Source organism: Taeniopygia guttata, chromosome 27, assembly GCF_048771995.1.
Source record: "Taeniopygia guttata chromosome 27, bTaeGut7.mat, whole genome shotgun sequence".
NCBI lineage: Eukaryota > Metazoa > Chordata > Aves > Passeriformes > Estrildidae > Taeniopygia > Taeniopygia guttata.
In genome coordinates, this window is record NC_133052.1 from 4511489 (window position 1) to 4534877 (window position 23389).

Below are 23389 nucleotides of genomic sequence, written 5' to 3' on the forward strand. Positions count from 1 at the left end.
TCCATGACGTCTTGGGTGCAGAAAATAAACTTCTGAAGGCATTGCTGGGCTCCAAATATTAGCTCAGGTTCAAAGGTCTCTCTGATACATGCGACATTCCACACAAGCTCCTCCTGCCTGGATATCAAGGCAGTGACAGAGCCTTTGTCCATCTCACAGGATACACACACACCTTGCTCTTTCCCAAAACCAAGGCTTCATCTTCCCCTCGTGAGACCTGCTGCCCAAGCACTAGTCTCAGTTGCCAGAACCACACTATCTCCAGTTCCACATTCTTCTGTGTGCGTGACCCCCATGGGCAACCCGTCCACATGGCTCCTTTTGGAAACCAGAATATATAAAAAGACTATAAGCTACTATAGAATGCCCAAAGGAGGCCATGAGGATGGGAGAGGGTCTGGAGGATCTCCATGCGGAGTGGCTGAGGCCACTAAGCCCATTCAGCCAGGAGAAGATGAGACTGAGGTCAGGCATGACCATGATCTTTGACATCCTCCTGAGGGGCAGTACAGGGCAAAGAAGCAAACTTTTCACGCTCATGATCAGGGACAAGACTTGAGGAAGTGGGTGGAGATGAGTTGAGGGAGGCTGAGGTGGGATATCAGGAAAAGGTTCTTCACCCAGCGGGTATTTGGTGGTTAAACACTGGAACAGACCCCCCATGGAAGTGGTCTCTGCACCAAACCCGAGAGAACTCAAGAAGTGTTTCAACAACACTCTCGGGTACTTGGTGGGAGTCTTGGCGTGTTCTTTGCAAGGTCGAGAGGTGGACCTGATGCTCCTGATGGGTCATTTCCACCTCAACATCTTCTGTGATCCTAGTATTTTATGATTGTGATGAAAAGTCTCAGTCCTCTTGCTAAATGCCATTCCCTTACTTAAATACCATGGTGAGGTCCCTCTACAAGCCTCTGGTTCTCCAGGCATAAAAGACTTCCATCTTTCTCTTGATTACAGGTTTTTTTAGAGATTTTTCCTCTAGGGGAATTTTCTTCCCATTTGGTGCCAGTGAGATGATGAATGGACAGTGATCAAGAAACTGAAGACACATTTTGCTTCATCCCAAACTTTCTGTGCTGTTGTTTTTGCCTTTTCTTAAATTTGTTTCCATGAGGGCTTAACCAGTGTCACTGAGAAGTTCAGGCTTGGCCAGCATTGACTCCATTCTTTAGCTGTCTGCATCTGGCTTTGTAGAACTTTAGGACAGTGCTTGAGATCCTCTTGTACTCTCCTCACTGCTAACAAAAACCTTGTCACCTTCAACCCCATAATAGGGGGCACAAGGGTGTATAAAGCAAATGTAGGTGATTAAAAAATCTATTAGGAAAGAACCCGTTCAGGCTGGTTTAATAAACTACAAAGCAAATTTCATTTAGTTAATTTCAAATTGAAAAGGAATACAACACTTTGGCTCCAATAAAGGGCATATGCAACTTTGAATAATCTCATAATGAGATATTATGCCGTAGGACTTGGAAAGAAACACTTAAAAATTACAACCATCTAAAGTCCATGGTGGATCTACTTCATGTCTTTGGCAAGTTGAACAGACTGAGCTAGTTATGGTGATTACCATAATGTTATTATCTGGAAATCTGGACTGCATTACTGCACATTCTCCCTGGGCGTCTTTGCAACCATCAGGACACTTTTCCGATGGATTCTTCCTGGCAGGTCCCAAAGGCAATGAAAACCAACCTTTATGGTGTTCAGGGTTGCAATCTTGCCTTCTGTTCTGCACAACCACTGCAAATCACAGACAGGAGAGCTACCCCAGCTTTCTCCAAAATCCCAGTAAGGTCCCAGGTCTGCACACGAGCACAAACTGTATCATGTCCTGCTCATTAAAATGACTCAGGTCTCCCGGACAAGGATCAGGCCCATGACAGCTCCTGGCATTCCCAGAGGACCCCCAGAGAGTGCACAGAAAGATGATGAGCCAAGTGAGGCAAATACAATTTTTCTCTAAGCACTGTTAGGGCAGGAACAGGGACTAACCCTCCCAGCAGATGGAGAGCTATGTGCAACAGCAAGTGGCCACCATGAAGAGATGGGAAAAGCAACAGAAAATGATGTGTCATGACCCCTCACGTGGCAGACCTTGGGCATGTGGGCAAGAAACACGAGATTGATGCCCTTTTCCTGACAACGTGGACTAAACCAAACCCACAGGAATGACACAGGTGAACACATTTGTCCACAGAGGATGCTGCCAGCTGATGGTCTGAGCATTCTACATGCACTCAGCATTGATTTTGCCCAGGAAATGCTTGAGTCTCCCATCCCAGCACGTTGACAAATGACCATTCATGTAGGAAAGCAAAGAGAATTAGCCAGGAAATGAAAAGGCAGCAGTACAGGAAACCAGGACACAGCCCCATTATTAGCTGGGATAGTTTGCATTTGAAATGAGCTGGTCAGAAAATTATGACTTCCACTGAGGTGCTTCTGGGCCTGAGGCAGGGCAGGACTGCTATAAAAGGCAGCCCAAGTCTCTGCTCTCTCATCCACTTCTCTCACCTCCTCCTCTTCCTCAGGAACCAGGTGAGTGGGGGGGCCTCTTCTCCTTCTCTTCCTACTCCAAAAGGAGCCCTTGCCTGGCTGGAGGTCTCAGCTGAGAGGGGCAATAAGCGCCCACGGCTGGGAGCTGCTTCTATTGGGAGAGGGCAGGGGAGAGAAGGTCTTGTGCAGATCAAGTAAGGCTGGGACTTCCATTGAGCTGACTACTGGGCTTTGAGCTGGACAGGAAAATGTGGGGGGCAGGAGGTACCTGGGCTGCAGGGGGTTTGGGTGCAGTGCTGCTTCTCATGTGTCCTCACTTTGTGCTTCTCCCTGCCCTCTGTGCCAGGTGTACCTGCGATCCCGAGCCATGTCCTGCTGCCAGCCCTGCGACCCTTGCTGCCAGCCCTGTGGCCCCTGCCCGCTGGCCAGCAGCTGCAATGAGTGCTGTGTCAGGCAGTGCCAGAGCTCCCACGTTGTCATTGAGCCGCCTGCTGTGCTGGTGACCCTGCCCGGCCCCATCCTCAGCTCCTTCCCACAGAACACCGCCGTGGGATCTTCTACCTCTGCTGCTGTTGGCAACATCCTCAGCTGTGGCGGAGTGCCCATCAGCTCTGGGGGCTTTGACATCTCCTGCATCACCAACTGCTATGGTGGCAGCAGATGCCGTCCCTGCTAAATCTACTGTCAACATCTTCGGCCATGAACCTCCATGATCTCAGGACCTGGTTCTGGGCAGGGCTTTGGGACATTGTAATTTTAGTTTCAAGCCACTGTCCCCTTCTTCTTCTCTTTCCTCTTCACCTCTTTTATTTGCTATCTCTGTTGCCCCAGACCAACATGGCTGAACTTGTTGCTTTTCCTCTTCCCCCCTCTTTAGGGATGGCAAATGGACAACCTGCATCTTATTGGTCTTCCAAGTGCTCTCTTTGAGGCACCTCTTTTTCTTCTTTGGACTTAATAAAGTTGTTTTGCAACCAAGCCATGGCCTCCAGATTCTCCTTCTTTCCATGTCTACACTTCCAGTCAACTCAAGGAAAAAGTTGGAGAAAACAAGTGTTGGGACTTCCTGCAGTGAATTTTACTTCATGACTTTTCTTTTGGAGCTGCTAAAATTTCCCCTGGCTACCCCACAGAAAATGGTCTTCAGGAACACCCTGGCTGTGAAGGGTCACAACAATAGGGATGGGAAACAAAGTTCTGCACACAGCCCAGAATTTCACCTCTGCCTTCTCCTCCCCTCCATCATACAGTTTACAAGTCTGTGGTCAGCACAGATGGTCAAGGACAAATGACATATGCAGCCCATATAATTCTTCATCACCTGGCAAGGCCTGACTGCCTTCCGGACATGCAAGACTGAAGTGAATCACAAACTGATATCAGCATCTGCCATATTCAGGCTACGCAGTCACAGTCCCCATTTCTGTGAACCATACACCCAATGAGCTACTGCCTGGCTGGGCTCTTGGTCTTGCATGGGCAGAGGCTTTTTCATTTTTGGTTTCTCTTTGTGTTTTTCTTCCCTTGTTTTAGAGAGACTACAGGTAGCAGTTTTGAGCTGCCTGGAGGTGAATCACACATGTGCTGCCTGTCACTGCAGGCAGCCATGCTCCAGCAAGCTGGTCAAGATGGGTAAGCCCCCACTCCAGCAAAGAAGAATATGGAAGCAGAGACTCTTTCTCTTTCATGGCACCTTTTTTTTTTCTTCACCTTCTCTTCTCTTTTTCTTCACCTTCTTTTCACTTTTACTTCACCTTTTGGCGGAGGTGGGATCTTGGCTGTGAAGGTAGTTACTTTGGATTTACAACTGTAGCCACTTGTAAACACAACATTTCACAATTAGAAACTTTTTTGAAATGAACTTCAAAAACTTTGCCAGCAGCTAAAAAGCGAGCAAGTTCCTGGTAGTCTGTGGTGACAGACTACCCTGTGCTGCTGTGGACAGGCCTGTCCTTTCCCCTCCACCACAGGCACAGTGCACAGCAGAGCAGCAGCACCAGGGGAGCCCCATAAATGTCAGGAGGAAGTGGCAGCAGTGCAGACCCCATGTGAGCTGGCAAGTCTTCATCAGCCACTAAAACTGCTCTATAGGTTCTTGCCTTTGCCGGTAGGATTTGCCATTTTTTTGTCCCTTTTTTCCCACATGGACACCTTCCATCTTGGAAGGAAAGGATGTGATGCCATCTTCCCCTTGTCCCTCAAGCCATACAGACATCTTGGGAAGGATATTTCTGGAATTTCATGTCTCTCTTGGTTCCCATGGGTTTTTTGAGTTTCAGCAATTTTATATTTAGCAGTAATTTAACATTATTTTTTGCCTGTTCTGCTTGTTAGTAAACTGTTATTTTGTTCACTTATATTTACTCATATTTTGTTCTTTATTGGTGAAAGAGATTGGTTGGGATTAAGGGAAGATTACTCATTTTAGATTGCCCAGCTTTTTAAATTATCTTAAACCAAGACAACCTTCATCATTGAAATTTTTAAAACCTTCTCTGTTCCATTTTCTTTGGGACAATTGCAAATTTTCCCTTGTAACTTAACCAGTTCCATTGCAGAGTGAGATAATATGAGGTGCACTCTGTCTCCTGATAAACAAATTTTGTCTTTACAAATGGGCAGAGCTTGGGGTGAAGGGAAGTGAAGGAGGGCTGGCTTTGCTGACTCAAAACCCTTATCTGGAGAGCAAGGCTTAAGGAGTGCTGCCTCTCTCTCTGCCTCCTCAATTTATACAGGTGGATGGAGTTAAGGGTGCAGGGAGGGTTTGGTTTTGCTACATTAAACCATGGGGGTTGAGGACTGTGACATCATGTTTAAGGAGAGCCACCTTTTCCTCAGGGCTGAAAAACTCTAATTCATTCTTCACACCTTCCCCAGCTGTTAAATTTGCAACTCCAAAGCTCTTTGGCTTTGTACAGGTTTGTTTAACTGGTTTTTCAGGTTTTGGGCTAGCTTCTTCTGGGCATTCCATTCTCAATCTGCCCCGAGGTGGGCTACTGTTTCAGCCCCCAAGGCTATTTGCAACTCAGTCAGATCTTTCTGTTGCTGGTCCACAACATATTTCTCTTTGATACCAGGCCTTTTCCCTTGCTGGTGTTTTCCCCCATCTTTTGCCAAGGTTCAAGTCTTCTCTGCAACTAACTGCAGATTTTGCCAATTTTCCTTAGCCCACATCCCTCTTTATGAGGCTGGACAATGTTTATAAGCTTTTAGCAACTCTATCAGTGGATGTGAGAAACAAGGCTCATTCTTCAAATTTTTTTATACTTTAATAAGGGATAAAAGGGACAGTACCCAGTGCTGAGGTGCTTGGCAAACTGCCAGGAGCAGCCCATTATCTTAAAACCATTTTCTTACATACTTTATAATTACATCAGTTAAATGCCTATTTATGAGGATTATACATATTCAAACATTCCTGTGGGTTTACATGTTCCAGGAATTTTTTTCCTTGGCTCGACTTTTGACTTGTCATCATGTCATCCTGTACGTGAAATTCATATATTTAATTTCTTCTTGAAGCTCTGTTCCATTGTTTGACATTTTTTGATAACCTGGAAGGTCAGTATTAAATCTCTCCTTGCATTTTTCTCTTGGTATTTATTCTCCTGGTTCTTTTCACTGTTATCATTCAAATAAGATACTCCTCAAGTACATAGAATCAACATAGCTCTTAACATAAATAAAGGCATTTAACATTAACACATAGTCTCCGTTTTAATACTTTGCAAAAGCCTAAGCTATATATAAGCTACATACTGCATAAAAAATTGACAGATGATACTATATTTAAAGCAGTTTAAAATAGTTACAAATAGTACTATATTAAAATCGTGAGTAATAATAATTTGCAAAAGCCAATACATAAATGCGAAAGCCAGCAATTACATATATTATATTATAACAGCAGAGAACAGGTCAGATCAGTTTTTACTCAGTATTTTATGATCTTTTTGCTGGAGAATATCAGTTTCAAGAAAAAATTAATTTCTCCTTTATTCTGCGAGCAGTTCTCTCTGTATAAAATACCTCTTCATCACCTCAAGAGTACCATGCTCACTGTGCCAATTAAAATGTAAGGCCCCCAAATTATCATCCAGTGTGACACTTAGAAGGGTTTTGGTTTTTCATGTACTCTGAGTTAGACACACGGGAGAAACACCAAGAAGATACTGTGAAGAGGTCACAAAAGACAAGAAACCCTTTACTGACAACTTTATAAAATCAAAGAACTTTGACAAAAAGTTTCAAGCAGTATCCAATCAACACAAAACACTTCTCAAAGCATAAATCTATTTGATTTAATAGACTCTAGGCCCATCTGATTTTAAGTTACTCAAAATTCTGAGAAGGGAATTAGAAGAAGAAGGGAAAAGAGAGAAAGACAGGAAAGGAATAGAAAATAACAAAAACATTTCTGGTTCCAATGGTGATCAGCATATAGAAATTCCAAGAACAGGTAGGGTCAAGACACGTGCTTGCCTTGTGTCTCAGGCTAAATGTGCTTTGACTTTTCTGGGTCCGGGTGGGACTTCCAGCCATCTGGCATAACTTGGGACTGATCATCACTGAATCAATGAATCTCTATGGGTTTTGCCTGTATTAAGTTTTTGAAAAATCTGGTAAAATTAATGTGACATGGAATAATTTTCTCTGCAGACTCAGGCTATATGTGGATGAAATTATTTCTGTTGTACATCCTGGCCAAAACAACATCCTGGCCAGAATAAAGTAAAATCTTCATTCTCTAGCACTAAAAGTGTTATTGGAGGGTTTGTGTTTTTCCTGCAGCTTCAGTGAGAGTAAGGTCAAGATATGTGCTTGCCTTGTGTCTCACAAGGTTAAATATCCTTTTACTTTTCTAGGTCTTGGTGGGACTTCCAGCCATCTGGCCATGCTGGGATGAGTTTGTGTTGCAGGGGTAGGGTGTGGAGCATTGCCACTGATTTTCCAGGGATTGTCAGCCTCTGAAGGGTTGTGATGCAAGTCCAGGGAAGGGGGTGCATGGAGTATGATATTGCCTCACCAAGGCAGAGCTCAAGCTGTCCCTTCCTCCATGCAAAATCACATGAAATATTTAAAGCCAACAATCCTTCCAGTCTCACAGGGCTGGGAACATCCTGATCTAGATAAAGGCAATGGTGATTCTGGCACCTGGGCAGAATTAGATCTCCTGTATGATCCATTCTAGCCCAGACCATTCTATGACATTATGATCTGTGGGCTGTCTCTGGCAGACCATTTGTTCACCAGGGTCCGTCATCCTTTACCTGATACTCTTTGACACTGGTTTGGTAAAGAGGGAAGACAATGTTCAGATGATGTTCCATCCATAAGTGGAAGAAATGTGAACCTTTAGGGAAGCAGTAAGCCACTTGCACAAAGTCAACCAAAAGTCATTTACCACTGCGTACCCTGAGTATGGCTGATATCAATCCGAAATTGAATTGAATTAAAGTGAGTTGTCTCAGCCCTGCACTGTCTGGACAGCAGCTTTTCCTGCCTGTGCTGAGGGAATTCATCTCATCTGCCTGTGCTTCTGTTTACATGCCATGGAGGCTTGACCAGGTAAGGGAGTGGTGAAGAAGGAAGAGATGAGGTTGTGGGCTGGTCCCAGGAATTGTTTTTTCCCTTCCCCATTCCTCCCACCCTTTGGAGTGAGTCTTTCTGATGGCCTTTGGCTGCTGAGAAGCTATGGATGACTTTGTCAGATCCAAGGGAAAAGGCACATAGGAAAATCTATTACAGGGAATCACACCATTTTCTTTCTCTAGTTATTTTCCCTGAGCAGACTGAAAGGGTTGTTACAGAATGAAGGAGAACTCAGAGACCCATACATGGATGCAAAAAAGCTTTATTGAGTATAGAGGGAAAAAAATACTCAAAGTGGCTCAGAGAGGGCACCAGGAGCTGCCACTAGGATCCATTGGGGGTGTCCCTCTGCTTGGCTGCAGAGGGAAGGGAGGGCACCATGTCTCCGCTAGACAGGCTTGAGGAGACATGGACAGCAAAAGAAAGAGCAAAAGCAGAGAGAAGAATGGAACAATGGCTTGAAATTCTAATTATAGTGTCCCAAAGCCCTATCTCCTGACCAGGACCAGATGCTGAGGTCTTGGAGGTTCTTGCCCAAGGATGTTGCCAGCAGATTTAGCAGGGACGACATCTGCTGCCACCATAGCAGTTGGTGATGCAGGAGAGATCAAAGCCCCCAGAGCTGATGGGCACTCCACCACAGCTGAGGATGTTGCCAACAGCAGCAGAGGTGGAGGATCCCACGGCGGTGTTCTGTGGGAAGGAGCTGAGGATGGGCCCAGGCAGGGTCACCAGCACAGGGGAGGGTTCAATGACGACGTGAGAGTCCTGGCACTGCCTGACACAGCACTCATTGCAGCTGCTGGCCAGCGGGCAGGGGCCGCAGGGCTGGGAGCAAGGGTTGCAGGGCTGGCAGCAGGACATGGCTCGGGGTCACAGGCGCACCTGACACAGAGGGCAGGGAGAAGCACAAAGTGAGGACACATGAGAAGCAGCACTGCACCCAAACACCCTGCAGCCCAGGCACCTCCTGGCCCCCACTGCACTGACCAGCTCAAAACCCAGGAGCCACCTCAGCCAAGTCCCATCCTCTCTCTGTTGGCACAGGAACTTCTCTCCTCTGCCCTCTCCCAGCAGAAGCAGCTCCCAGCCCTGTGCTATGACAGCCCCTCTCTACTGAGACCTCCAGCCAGGCAGGAGCTGCTCTTGAAGGAGCAAGAGGAGAAAGGGTTTCCCACTCACCTGATTCCTGAGGAGGAGGAGGTCAGAGAAGTGGATGAGAGAGCAGAGACTTGGGCTGCCTTTTATAGCAGTCCTACCCTGCCTCAGGCCCACCGGCACCTTAGTGGAAGTCATAATTTTCTGACCAGCTCATGTCAAATGCAAACTATCCCAGCTAATAATGGGGCTGTGTCCTGTTTTCCTGCTCTGCTACCTTTTCATTTCCTAGAGCATTCCACGTGCTTACTTTTATGCAAACTTCTGTAAGTGTCAAGATGAGAAGTTCAAGAACTTCAGGGCAGAAAGACATCAGCACAGGCACAATGCTGAGATCAAGGGCTGGCCACATCCCCTGTGGCCAGGTGATGTGAACCTGTTTCATGCCTGTAGATTTGTTTACAGCAAAGTGGTCAGGAAAGGGTCACCACTCTTGTGCTTCTCACCTGCATGCCCAAGGTCTCCATTGTTTGGGCACATGACAGAGCTTCAGGTTGCTATTTCCTTCTTCCACTTTCCTCTTTCTTTTGTTGTCTTTATCTCCCAGGCCAGTCTAATGAAGACATGTTGCCCTCTGTCAGGAGAGGCTGACAGACAACATGAAGGATCATGAAGGATCACCACTGCATCTTAATGTCTGCCCCTCATTCTCCCTGTAGGAACTATTCCAGTCTGCTCAGGAAAAAGAGGAAGAAGAGGGTGGGATACTTGCAGTGGATTTTACTTTGTGCCCTTTCCCTTGGAGCTGATGAAGACATCCCCTGCTACTCTACAGCCAAAGGCAATTAGACCACTAATCCAAAATATATTGGCAGTGGTGATAGAGAACAATAGTGCTGGGGAACAGCCCACAGCTTCACCTCTTCATTTTCCTCTGTTCTGTTGCCAAGTGTAGATGGCCAGCACACCTTATTCCTCCTTTAGTGCATGGCTAAAGGGCCCAGCTGCTGTTATATTCAGTTCTCAGATATTTCACTGATTGGAATCCTTGATATTAAAATCAAGATGGAAAGGCTAGTGGGTTTCCAAGCATAACTGGTGAGCATAATGGTCTCTACAGTTTCTTGACTGAAACATAAGGGTCCAGTAACATCTTGGTGAGGTTTCTATGGTTGCACGTTTTAAACACAGCGCTCCTAATATCTCTATACCTTATTCATCACTATTTTCTACTTATAATCATAGCTAACCTTTTCTATATCATAAAATTGATTATTTGATCAAAATATTCGTAACAAGGGGAAAAACAGTAGGAGAACACTGCTCTTGCTGGGACAAAGAGGAAGCAGAAAACATAGCCAGTGAAGGACTAATATTCCATGCACCTCTAATTCCCATGGTTAATGTAAAACCAGAAATATCCTGGCTGGCTTCCAGTGCCCCAGATGCTTGCTCCCTCCCTTTCCTTCCTCTATGGGTCAGGAGCAAAAGTAAGGTTGAAATGGTCACAGCTCAAGATGAAGACAGAAGAGTTGAATATCAATAACAGCCATGAGAAAAGGAGACTTGACTTGGGGAACATTCATTTTACTTACTGCCAGTTAAAACTAGAGCAGGATGATGAGAAGCCACCAAAAAAAAAAAAAAAAACATCTTCATCCCATCCTCACCTCTTTTTCACAGCTTCAACTTCCCTCTCTCATTCTTCTGTTTTCTCCACCCCGAAGCAGTGCAGTGAGATGCAGAATGTGAGGTTGTGGTCTGTACACAACTGCTCATTCATGTCACTGTTTACTCCTGCTCAAGTATGAGCTCTTCTCAGAGACTGAAAACTATTGAGATTTGATCATGTCAAGTGTGCACCATGCCTATGGGCTTCAGTTGTACCACCTTGAGTCCTCCAGGGGCCACCAGTTTGCCAGGAGCCTGCTTCAGCATGGGCTCTGCACAGACCACAGGGTCTGTTCCTGCAGGGTCTATGTAGCTGCTCTGGCATGGGATCATCCATGGGCTTCTCTGTGGATACCTGCTGCACCATTGTCTCTTCCATGGGCTACCTGGAAACCTCTGCACCATTGCCTGGTGCAACTTCTCCTCCTCCCCTTTCTCTGGTCTTGGTGTCTCACATTTTTTGGGTCACCCCTCACTTCTAGTGGAGTGTGATGCCCTTTCCTGAATGTGCCTTCAAGGAGACACCACCAGCATTGCTAATTTGCTCATGTGGGGCAACAGTGCATCCATGTAGGAGCTGGCTGAAGCAGACTGTTATGTGCGACTGTTCCTGGATTCTTCTTACAATGACCTTTCTTTCAATCTACTTTCCCCACTACCAAACTTTCTCAAGAAAAATGGTATTATTATTCACACTTAAAGAATCAAAAGAAATGCTCAAAAAAAACCCAGCCATCTCATGTCCTCTCTAATTCCTACAGGAAATGGAACAGGTGCAGCTAATTAGGATCATTTCCTTAATATTATTATTGTCAGATATTAACTCATAGATTCATGGACTCACTGAATATCCTGATTCGGAAGGGACCCATCAGGATTATCAAATCCAACACCTGGCCTTGCACATACACCCCAACAATGCCACCCTGTGCCTGAGAACATTGTCCAAATGTTCCTTGAGCTCTGTTAGCCTTAGGGGTTGTGACCATTCCCTGGGGAGCCTGTTCAGTGCCTGACTACCCTGAGGGAAGAATCTTTTCCTAATAGCCAACCTAAACCTCCCCTAACACAACTTCATGCTTTTCCCTTGAGTCTTGTCCCTGGTCACTAGACAGAAGAGATCAGTGTCTGCCCCTCCACAAGTCATAGATTGCACTGAGGTCTCCCCTCAGCCTCCCCTTACCCAGACTGAATAAACCAAGTGACCTCAGTGACTCTTCATAGCTTTCCCTCCAGACCCTTCACCACCTTTGTGTCCCTCCTTTGGACACTTTCTAACAGCTTAATCTTTCTTATATTGTGGTGCCCAAAACTACTCCCAGAACTTAGGGCGAGTCCACCCCCATGCTCAGCAGAGTGGGACAATCCCCTTCCTTGCCCAGCTGGCAATGCTGTGCCTGATGCCCCTCCCGGACACTCCTGGCCCTCCTGGCTGCCAGGACACTGCTGACTCATACCCAACTTGCCATCAATGAGGACCCCCAGGTCTCTTTCCTCAGCTCTGATCTCCAGCCTCTCTGCCCCTAGTCTCTTTGTACATCCAAGGTTGCACCATCCCAGGTGCAGAACCGGGTACTTGCCCGTACTGAACTTCATGTGGTTGGTGATTGCCTACCTCTAATTTGTTGAGGTCTCTTAGCAGAACCTCTCTGCCTTTGAGGGAGTTGACAGCTCCTCCCAGTTTTGCATACTCTGTAAACTTAGTATTTGTTCAAGTCCTGCATCCCAGTTATTCATAAAGGTGTTGAAGAGAATTGACCCTAAAAGTGAGGAACCTTATTGGAGACCATTTGCCAATCAGGCGTCACCCCACCACTGTCATCCTTTGTGCATGACCCATGAACCAGCTGCTCAACCATCACACAACGCATTCATCCAGCTGTGTCCTGGACATTTTGTCCAGAAGGACCCTGTGAGAAACAGTATCAAAAATTTCAGAGAAATACTAAAAAGATTGCATAAGTTCGCTACCATTCATCAGCTAGGTGGCTCACCTTGTTGTGAAAGGAAATTAGGTTTGACAAGCAGGGTTTTCCTCACATGAACTCACACTGGTTGTGAAAAATGACCGCCATTTTAATCATGTGTTTCTGAATACCCCCTAGAGTAATCTTCCTGCTAATTTCACCAGGAATTTTACTACAAGCCTAGACTGAAACACATGTGCTCACACATGGCATCATGGAATCATGGAACAAACAAAAAAATGTACATTCAAATAAGGTCAGGAAACGTCATTAGCAGAGAACTCTGTTGTGGAGACGCAGTATGTCCCCTCACAGCAGAGTTCTTGGGCATGTGGGAGAGAAGCACAAGAGCAATGCCCATTTTCTGACAACTTTGACAGGGCCAAGACCACAGGAATGACAGAGGTAAAAATCGCCTGCCCACAGAGAATGCAAATAACAATTAAACTAAGATTTCTGCCTGTGCTGACGTCATTCTGCCTCGGAAATCACTGATGCTCTCATCCCAGTGCTTACAGAAACAGACCTTCATATAGGAAAGCACGCGGAATTAGCCAGGAAATGAAAAGGTAGCAGTACAGGAAAACAGGACACAGCCCCATTATTAGCTGGGATAGTTTGCATTTGAAATTATCTGGTCAGAAAATTATTACTTCCACTAAGGTGCCTCTGAGCCTGAGGCAGGGCAGGACTGCTATAAAAGGCAGCCCAAGTCTCTGCTCTCTCATCCACTTCTCTCAACTCCTCCTCCTCAGGAACCAAGTGAGTGGGAAGCCTCTTCTCCTCCTCCTGCTGCTGCTTCAAGAGCAGCACTTGCCTGGCTAGAGGTCCCAGCAGAGAGGGGCTGTCGTAGCGCAGGGCTGGGAGCTGCTTCTGCTGGGAGAGGGCAGGGGAGGGAAGGTCTTGTGCAGACAGAGAGAAGCTGGGACTTGGCTGAGGGAGATCCTGGGCTTTGGGCTGGGCACTGCACTGGGGACCAGGAGGTGCCTGGGCTGCAGGGTGTTTGGGTGCAGTGCTGCTTCTCATGTGTCCTCACTTTGTGCATCTCCCTGCTCTCTGTGCCAGGTGTACCTGTGATCCCGAGCCATGTCCTGCTGCCAGCCCTGCAACCCTTGCTCCCAGTCCTGCGGCCCCTGCCCGCTGGCCAACAGCTGCAATGAGTGCTGTGTCAGGCAGTGCCAGAGCTCCCACGTTGTCATTGAGCCGCCTGCTGTGCTGGTGACCCTGCCCGGCCCCATCCTCAGCTCCTTCCCACAGAACACCGCCGTGGGATCCTCCACCTCTGCTGCTGTTGGCAACATCCTCAGCTGTGGCGGAGTGCCCATCAGCTCTGGGGGCTTTGACATCTCCTGCATCACCAACTGCTATGGTGGCAGCAGATGCCGTCCTTGCTAAATCTGTTGGCAAAGTCTTCCTGCATGAACTTCCAAGACCTCAGAATGGAGATCTGGGCATGAGATCAAGATTTGGAACATTGTGTTTACAGCACCAAGACATTGTTCCCTTCTCCCACCTTTTTTTCCTCTTTGCTGTCCATGTCGCCTCAGGCCATTCTAATGGGGACATGTGACCCTCACTCCCTGTTTTGGGCAAGCAGATGCACACTCTGCAGGAGCTCCACTGCATCTTAGTGGCTGCACCTGGTGCTCTCTGTGAGCAACCTCCTTTTCCTCTTTACACTCAATAAAGTTGTTTTGCATCCAAGCCTGGGCCTCTAAGTCCTTCTTTCTTCTCTAGAAAATCTTCCAGTCCACTCAGGGAAAATAGGTGGAGGTAACAGAGAGTGTAATTCCCTGCAGTGGATTTTTCTTCCTGCCCTTTTCCTTGGGGCTGGCAAAGTCCCCCCTGGCTACTCAGCAGCTAAAGGCCATCAGAGAGATATCAGGGAACACTTGTGAAGGGAAACAAGAATCTTTGGGTCCAGCTCACAGCTTCATCTCCTCTTTCGCCTCCACTCCCTCACCTAGTCTAGTGATGCGGCCACTGGAGCCTGGGCTACCTCTGGCGAAACTCTGGCACCACACCGGGAGGGGGGAACAGCTGAAGTTTGGATCTTACCTGCAACTGAACCTGAAGAGCAGCTTGCTCTATAGTGAAGAATGTCACAGCCACGGCAGGGATCAGGCAAAGGAAAAGGAAGAGGCTCTCTGCTCCTAAGGTTCCAACGGGGAAGATTTGAGGTTCCAAGCGAAGGGACCAGGAACAAAAGGGCCTTAAGCACTGCTGTGCTTGGGTTTCATACAGTTACAAATCAGGCGGGGATACAAAAAACAATGGAGAGATATCAAGGGAGGAGCCAGGGGATTACATAAACACATCAGAACTAATCAGGGTAGGTGGGAGGAGAGGATAAGTCACATGGGCCAATGGGGCTGCAAAGTTTACAGGACTTCCAAAGAGGTGTTGCAGTCTGGGATTGGCCCAAGGTAAGAGTGGCAGGGAAAGGTTCAGGACTAAGGGGCTGGGTTGCCTTGACAGGCAGGGAAAGAGCTGGAACAAGGGGTGGGGAATGGCATGAGGGATAGCTTTGAGAGAGGGTACAACCCAGGGGCAAACCAACTCAGGAGAACATAGGGGTACAACAGAACAAACCACTTAACAAGGAATCAGTGAAATAAATTTGAACTGCAACAGTCTAGGGTCAGCGGCTCCCACACAAGAGCACAAGCGGATGAGATGCACTCCCTGAGCACAGGCAGGCAAGGCTGTCCAGATATGCAGGGCTGAGGTAATTCACAAGTTAGGATTGGTGCCAGTCATATACTCAGGATATAGTCTGGTAAATGAGTTTTGGTTGAGTTGGTGCAAAGGATTTATGGCTTCTGTATTAAATCACATTTCTCCCATGTATGGATGGATATAACCTGTCCATCAATGTCTTCCTGACTGAAGCCTTGAATTATGTCTTAAATTGTGGGAAACATTAGTTAATATGCTGGTTTGTGACTGTTTTGTCTAGATGCTGTTACTACTTGAGATTTTTAAAACGGTGAGAGAAAGGAAAACCATCTCCTCTCTTGATCATTTCAGACCCCTTGTCTCATTTTTCTTCCTCCAATCCCTCCATCACTTCTGCCCCTTCCTTCTGAGTTGTCTCAGCTTAGTCTTTCAAAGTCATATGCACTGAAAAAGTATTGCAGAATCTCTTTCTCTCTTTGCAGTAAACATTTTCTTACTTTGTAACCCAAACAAACAGGACCTTTGATAGTTGATGCAGGGAAACAAAAGCTCTCTCATCCCACTCATTCTTAGGATGTCCCAGTCTCTCCTCTAGCTGGCATGTGTTGTGCCGCTTGGCCTGACTATCCATTCCTCCTGCATGTTCGCAGTGCCAGGACTTGCTTTTTTTTCTCTCTCTTAACCTCAGAGACTTCCCAAGGGATGCAAAATGAGGAGCAGGATTAAACATCTCACAGGTCCCTCATCCTGCTGGAGGTGTTCTGGAGCCAGCACCAGGCACTACAGGCTGTTCCCTGGAGCCCATTGTTCCCTTCTACTTTTTTTGTCTTTCCTTTGCTCTCTGTGTCTCCCAAGGCCAGCCTAGGGGGACATGTTGCCCTCCCTCCCTCCCTCTTTTGGCCAGACAGATGGACACCCTGCAGGAACTCCACTGCATCTTTGTGGCTGCTCCTGGTGCTGTCTGTGAGCCACCTCTGTTTCTACTTTATAATCATTAAAGTTGTGCATCCAAGCCTTGGCCTCTGAGTTGTTCTTCTTTCTGTGGCAACTGTTCCAGTCTGCTCAATTAGAAGGTGAATGGGCAGAGCGTGGGAGTCCCTGTAGTGGATTTTCCTTTCTGCCTTTTCCTTTGGAGTTGATGATGAACATCCCTGGCTACTCTATAGCCAATGGCAAACAGGGAAAAGATGGCTCCAAAGGGTGGCATGAATGAGGAAGGGAAACAGCAATGTCTGGGACCAGCCCACACCCTCATCTCTTCCTTCTCCTCCCCTGAACTACCTAGTCTAATGTCCATGAGCAGCACATGTGGTCAAAAGCAGACAAGACAGTTACATCACAGAGTCCTTCAGCACCTGGCAGGACCCAGCTGCTGTCCAGACATGCAGGGCTGAGGTGATGCAGAAGATAGGATCAGTATCTGCCAATCAAGTTACCATGGGGTCCCACCCTTAAAGTGTAGAAAACACTCCAAAGTTCATAAATGCTCACAGTCAAAATAAATGATCTGCATTTAAAAAAAATTATTTGTAAATTACATGCTTAGTGTGGATCTTGATATGTTATAGTAGTCCCAGACCTACTATATAAGCACATGACAGTGTGTTTTGGATTAAGTAGCTTGGTGAAAGAGAAGAGAGAAATTAAAGAGGGAGAGATGAATTAATGAGGGGAAAATGGAAAGAAATAGAGGGAAAGAGAGAGAAACAGAGAGAATAAAAAGTCTTGGTACCAGCATCAATCCAGTGGGTGAAATGTCAGTCCTGGCTTCAGCATCCATCCATCTGTGCTAGTCTAGTCCATTGGATGTTCAAGCTCCTGGGAGCAGTCCCAGATTTGGGGGATACCTTTCCATGGATAGGTAACTGCCCCAGTTACAGGTTTCTTGCTTTCTATGAGTTCTCATACACAGTCTGTTCTTTCAGACCTTTCTGGAAATGGGTGGGAAGTTTCAGGGATCTTTGGTGACCTTGATCCTCTCCTACAGCCTATGTGCACCTCATTCATCTCCTTGTACTGTCCCATGTTTTGCTTCTCTTCAGGAACTACAGCAAGGCTGGTTGGTTGTTCCAGGAAAATGCTGTCCTACCTCTGTATGGCCCCTTCTCCAGCCACATCCTGTTTTTTCTCATAGCATCTTCAGAAACTCCTGAAGGCACGGCTGGACTCAAAATAAAAATTCAGGCACACATTGTTCCTATGGATCTTGTTTGGTTCCTCCCATGCTCTTCCTGCCCAGAGTTCATGGCACAGGCACCATCTGTGTCCATCTCACTAAGCACTGGTGTAGGAGCACTGAAGAAGAGGGACTCTTGCGCATGTCTCAAACCCACAGATTGATGGCTGTGCAGCCACCTGGGGGTTCTTGCTAAGAAGCTGTGAGAACAAATGGGATGTGGCTGGAGAAGGGCCATGTGGAGGCAGCACAGCACTTTTCTGAGATAAATGGCCTTGTTCTGCCTGGATACTCCATCAGCTGAATCAATACTTGAGCCAGGACTACTGACCTGTCTTCCTTTTTTTCTCTCATTTAATGTCTCTCTCTTGCTTCTCTTTCACTCTACCATATATTGACAATTGTCTTTGTTTAAAAGACAGGTGTCTGCCAAGGAAGGCGAGAACCTTCATGGAATGGAAAATATTACACCCTACCCTCTAAATAATTATAACTTTGAAATTATGGGGCTGTCAGACAAAGACACAGGAAAAGTTCTTTACTAGAATAATTATAACAAGGCAAACAAACAAACAACAGCAGCAGCAGCAAACAGAAACAGACCCCCAGTCCCGGCCTCTCATGGGACTGGACTAATAATTTTATTATTTGACTAAACTGCATTTAAAGAGACAGAACAGAGATACTCTGAGCGGGAAAAGTTCATTACTCCTAGCTGTTATACACCTTGAGCAATTAAGGAGTAACCTTAATTGCTAGAGTCTAGGCCAACTCTGCTGAGACTTGTACTGTTTTATCTTTCCAGGAACATTACCGGGAATTGTGCCAGCACATCCCACTAAAGATTAAGTTACTTATCAAAGAACTGCTTATCATTTTTGTAGAAGCAGTCATTGCCAGCAGGAACCAAATTTGGTTGACACATCAACAAGCTCAACCCACAGGTTGAAACCCTCACTGCTTTTGTTTGTGTTAATCAATCTGGTAACCATATGCATTCTGCACTACACGCTTCTCTCTTGTGGGTGCAATTTACTGGGGCAGCAATTACAAAGGAAGGTGGCATTTCAAAGGTAACCTGGGAAAATACAAAAGGGAAATCCACTCCTAGCAACTAGATAAGAGTAGCAACTGTTAATTTTCCTTTATGACCCCACTAATAGTAAGCCACACCTTTTGTTTTAACAGTACATGGTGCTTCAATATATACCAAATCATTGTGTCAGGATTAAGTCCCAATAGAGATGCACTCCAGTCCCTAGAGCACAGAGTATGGGCCTGATGGAATGGATGTGCTTGTGTGAGAACCCCTTATGATTTTGTGTTTGTAGGCAACGTTATTGTACATATAAGTATCCTAGTATTTGTGCTTGTAACTTTGTTGACATTATGGGATGTGATTTTAGTTATTTGGCTCCTATTAAATCTTACCAATTGTGATGATTTAATTATACATTGACTTAAGAAAAGCAGCCTGTTCCTACTGAATGAACTTCACTAGGATGCGAAAGATGCTATTGAGGGAAGTTTGAGAAAATGGACAGAAAATTTTGATTACATTCATCCTGATATAGAAAAATTCACAGGGTGATGGAGCAACCGAAGAAAGACAGAGAACACCACCGTTGGGACATTTTATTTGGATGGTCACCAAGAGCAACAGAAGCTCATGATAAAATCTTGCACCCTTGGATTGTCCTTCTGATGTCCTTTCTGCCTTTTATTTTCATAATCAGATTGTAGATAAAAAATGTGGGGGATTATAGAGAAATTAACCTCCAAATTCAGAGATAGCTTATATAGTTTTTCCTCTTTCTCTACTTCTCCTTTTTCAGTCCAAGTCTGTGTGAATATTTCACCCACAAGTGGCACAGAAGCCCAGATGATAAGGCGTCTCAAACACCAATAACAGATAACCAGGGAGTCAACCAAGGACTGTTGGTAAGAAGGCACTGTGAGAAACGGGGTGTGGCTGGAGAAGGGGCCATACACAGGTAGGCAGCCCATTTTTGCAACAAACATCCTTGTTCTTTCTCCTGGAGACAAGCACAACACAGTACAATACAAACACAGGAATGAAGTCACAAAGTGAGTGTGGACTGTCAATCAAAGGTTGACCCACCCGTGACCCAGCAGTGGGCACTGGTTTAATCAAAGGACTCATCCAGAAAAATGTTGATGGACAAATTACATACATTCATACAGGCTAGATTGTGTTACAAATTCATAATAAAGTCATAAGACATTTGCACAAATTCAGCTTAAAGTCATTTACCATTGCATTAGCCTGCGTGTGGGTGATAGGAAACTTGTGAATTACCTCAGCCCTGCATGTCTGGGATACCAGCCGAGTCCTGCCTGTGCTGAGGAAATGTATCTCATCTACCCATGCCCCTGTGTGCAGGACATGGACTGTAGACCAGCTAATGGAGGGGAGGAGAAGGAAGAAGTGAGGTTATAGGCTGTCCCCAGACATTGCTGTTTCCTTACACAATTTTTGCAAACTTTGGAGACATGGTCTTCCTGATGAGCTTTGCCTGTTGAGTAGGCAGGTATGACTTTGCCGGCTTCAGGGCAGTTGATCCCCCTTCTTTCTCCACCATTTTCCCTGAGCAATATGTAAAGCCTGACAGAAAATTAAGGATGACTCAGAGGCTAAGGCTTGGATGCAAAAGTTCTTTATTGAGTCTCAAGAGAAGGACATGGCTCACAGAAAGCACCAGGAGCAGCCACTAAGATGCAGTGGAGCTCCTGCAGGGTGTCCATCTGCCTGCCCTAAAGAGGAAGAGAGGCAAACAGGAGCCCAGGGCTGGAGACACATGGACATCACAGAAAGAAGATGGAATAGTAGGAGAAAGAAATCATCCCAAAACTGTAAAGAGAATGTCCAGAAGCTCTATCTTCTGCCCAGAATCATGTTCTGCCCAGAACCATGTTCTGAGGTCTTGGAGGTTCTTGGCCGAGGATGTTGCCAGTAGATTTAGCAGGGACGGCATCTGCTGCCACCATAGCAGTTGGTGATGCTGGAGATGTCAAAGCCCCCAGAGCTGATGGGCACCCCACCAGAGCTGAGGATGTTGCCAACAGCAGCAGAGGTAGAAGATCCCACGGCGGTGTTCTGTGGGAAGGAGCTGAGGATGGGGCCGGGCAGGGTCACCAGCACAGCAGGCGGCTCAATGACAACGTGGGAGCTCTGGCACTGCCTGACACAGCACTCAGTGCAGCTGCTGGCCAGCGGGCAGGGGCCGCAGGACTGGGAGCAAGGGTTGCAGGGCTGGCAGCAGGACATGGCTCGGGGTCACAGGCCCACCTGACACAGAGGGCCGGGAGAAGCACAAAGTGAGGACACATGAGAAGCAGCACTGCACCCAAACACCCTGCAGCCCAGGCACCTCCTGGCCCACGTTACCCTGCCCAGCTCAAAGCCCAGGAGCCACCTCAGCCAAGTCCCAGCCCGTTCCGTCAGCACAAGACCTTCTCTCCCCTGCCCTCTCCCAGCAGAAGTAGCTCCCAGCCCTGCACTATGACAGCCCCTCTCTGCTGAGACTTCCAGCCAGGCAAGAGATGCTCTTGAAGAAGCAGCAGCAGGAGGAGAAGAAGAGGCTTCCCACTCACCTGGTTCCTGAGGAAGAGGAGGAGGTGAGAGAAGTGGATGAGAGAGCAGAGACTTGGGCTGCCTTTTATAGCAGTCCTGCCCTGCCTCAAGCCCACAGGCACCTTCGTGGAAGTTGTAATTTTCTGACCAGGTCATGTGAAGCGTGCACCATCCCAGTTAATGGTAGGGTCTGCGTCCTTGTTTCCTGCACTGTGGCCTTTTCATTTCCTGGCTTCTGCCACGTGCTTTCCTATGTGAACATCTCACTCTGTCAGTGCTGGGATGAGAGGCTCAAAGATTTCTGAGGTAGAAGTCTCAGATCAAGGTATGTTGGCATTCCTTGTGGGCAGGTGATGTTCACTTGGGACATTTCTGAGGGGTTTGGTTTTGTCCAAGTTGTCAGGAAATGGGCACCCCTTTTGTGCCTTTTGCCCACACACCCAAGGACTGCCACGTGAGGGGCATGACAGAGTTTCTTCCCCTCTGCTCTTACTTAGCACTTGTTCTCTGTGTCTCCCCAGGCCAGTCTAAGTCAGGATGTTTTGCCCTCTCTCCCTCTGCATGGCAGGCAGATGAACACCATGCAGGAGCTCCACTGCATCTCAGTGACTGTGGTCTCCTTTTCTTCCTTAGACTCATTAAAATTGTTGTGCTCTCATGCCTTGGCCTCTAAGTTCTTTGTTCTGTGGCAACTCTTACAATCTGCTCATGTACAAAGTTAAAAAGGGCAGGGGGTGGGAGTCCTTGCAGTGGATTTTCCTCTGTGTTCTTTCCCTTGGCACAAACGAAGACATCCTTGACTACTGCACAAACAGAGGCCACCAATGAAATCATAAGTTCAAAGGGTGGCAGTAGTGAGGATAAGATATAAGAATTCCTTTGCCTTCAGCCTTGAGTAATGCTCTAATCCATGTCATCCCCCAGATATCCATGGTTTCCTGCATGCAGAAAAGGAACTCTTCAAGGCACTGCTGGGCTCAGAAAAATAACTGGGGTACAGAGTGTCCCATGAAGGCTGTGAGGTTCCACACACACTCCTGCTCTCAGTTCAGAGCAGAGACATGATCGTTCTCCATCTTACTGGCCCCTGTGCACATCTTGCTATGTCCAGAAACCAAGGCTTCATCTGCTCCTGCTGAGACCTAAGCAATGGTCTCAGTTGCCACCACTCAAATCATCTCCAGTTCCTCTTCACTCAGCATGTGTCCCTCATGGACAGCCCCTCCATGTTGGTACTTATGCTGAAACTCTCAGTGCTCTTGGTAGATCCCATTTATTCACTAAAATACTGTGATAAGGTCCTCTTCAGGAATCCTGTTGTCTAGGGAGAAAAGGTCACACTCCTCATAGCACAGGTTCTCCAACTCTCTGCCTTTCTTTGATACACACAGTGCAGGGCCGGGAGAGCAGCTTCAGGATCGGGATCAGCAGAGGCCACATCAGGTGACTTGGATTAAGCAATAGCTTTCCTGGGTGCAGGTGGGCCAGTCAGCAGAACCACCTGGGAGAGGATGACCACAAACCCAATGTACATATGACCAGAGCTTGCAGGAAGCAATGGTTTTCCTGGTGACAAGGAAAGTCTCCATCAGCTTTGATGCAGCAGTGGAGGAATGCCAGATCTTCACAAAGGAAACATGACGAGGAAGAACAATTGCAGTAAGGTCTGCAGGTACTGATTGCTCCATGCAGGGCCATCCTTCACTAGGGTTACATGATACGTGGAGAAGAAAAGGTTCATTGTATGTGTGGTAATTCCTGATTGCACTTTACTTCTGATTGTCTCATTCTTAATTGTCTAATTCAAATGCCCAAGACTCCTGACAGCTGCACAGTCACAGAATCATGAGACCGCCTTCAAGATCATCAAGTCCAACCATAAATCTAACACAGCCCACTCTACCACTAACCCATGGTCCCATGTGCCACATCTACACTTTGTTGAAATCACCTCCAGGAGTGGTGACTCAACCTCCTCCCTCAACAGTGTGTTCCAATGCTTGATATTGAATTTTTCCCTGATATCCAATCTAAACTTCCCCTGGTGCAACTTGAGGCCAATTCCTTTTGTCTTGTTACTTGGGAGCAGAGACTGACGCCCACCTCACT

At 46.7% G+C, this 23389-nt stretch overlaps 1 protein-coding gene and 2 pseudogenes across 1 annotated transcript; 2 read left to right on the forward strand and 1 right to left on the reverse strand.

Annotated features, from left to right (window-relative positions):
• Positions 1–2408: 2408 nt before the first annotated feature.
• On the forward strand, positions 2409–3178 carry LOC116806637 (feather keratin Cos1-2-like; annotated as a pseudogene).
• A 5289-nt stretch (positions 3179–8467) lies between these two features.
• Positions 8468–21436, reverse strand: LOC115490758 (feather keratin Cos1-1/Cos1-3/Cos2-1-like; annotated as a pseudogene).
• LOC116806676 (feather keratin Cos2-2) lies at positions 13227–14225 on the forward strand. Its single transcript, XM_072919016.1, is given in 4 exon segments — positions 13227–13235; positions 13448–13489; positions 13491–13592; positions 13896–14225. Coding segments are annotated over 4 exon segments (483 nt in total).
• Positions 21437–23389: the final 1953 nt, after the last annotated feature.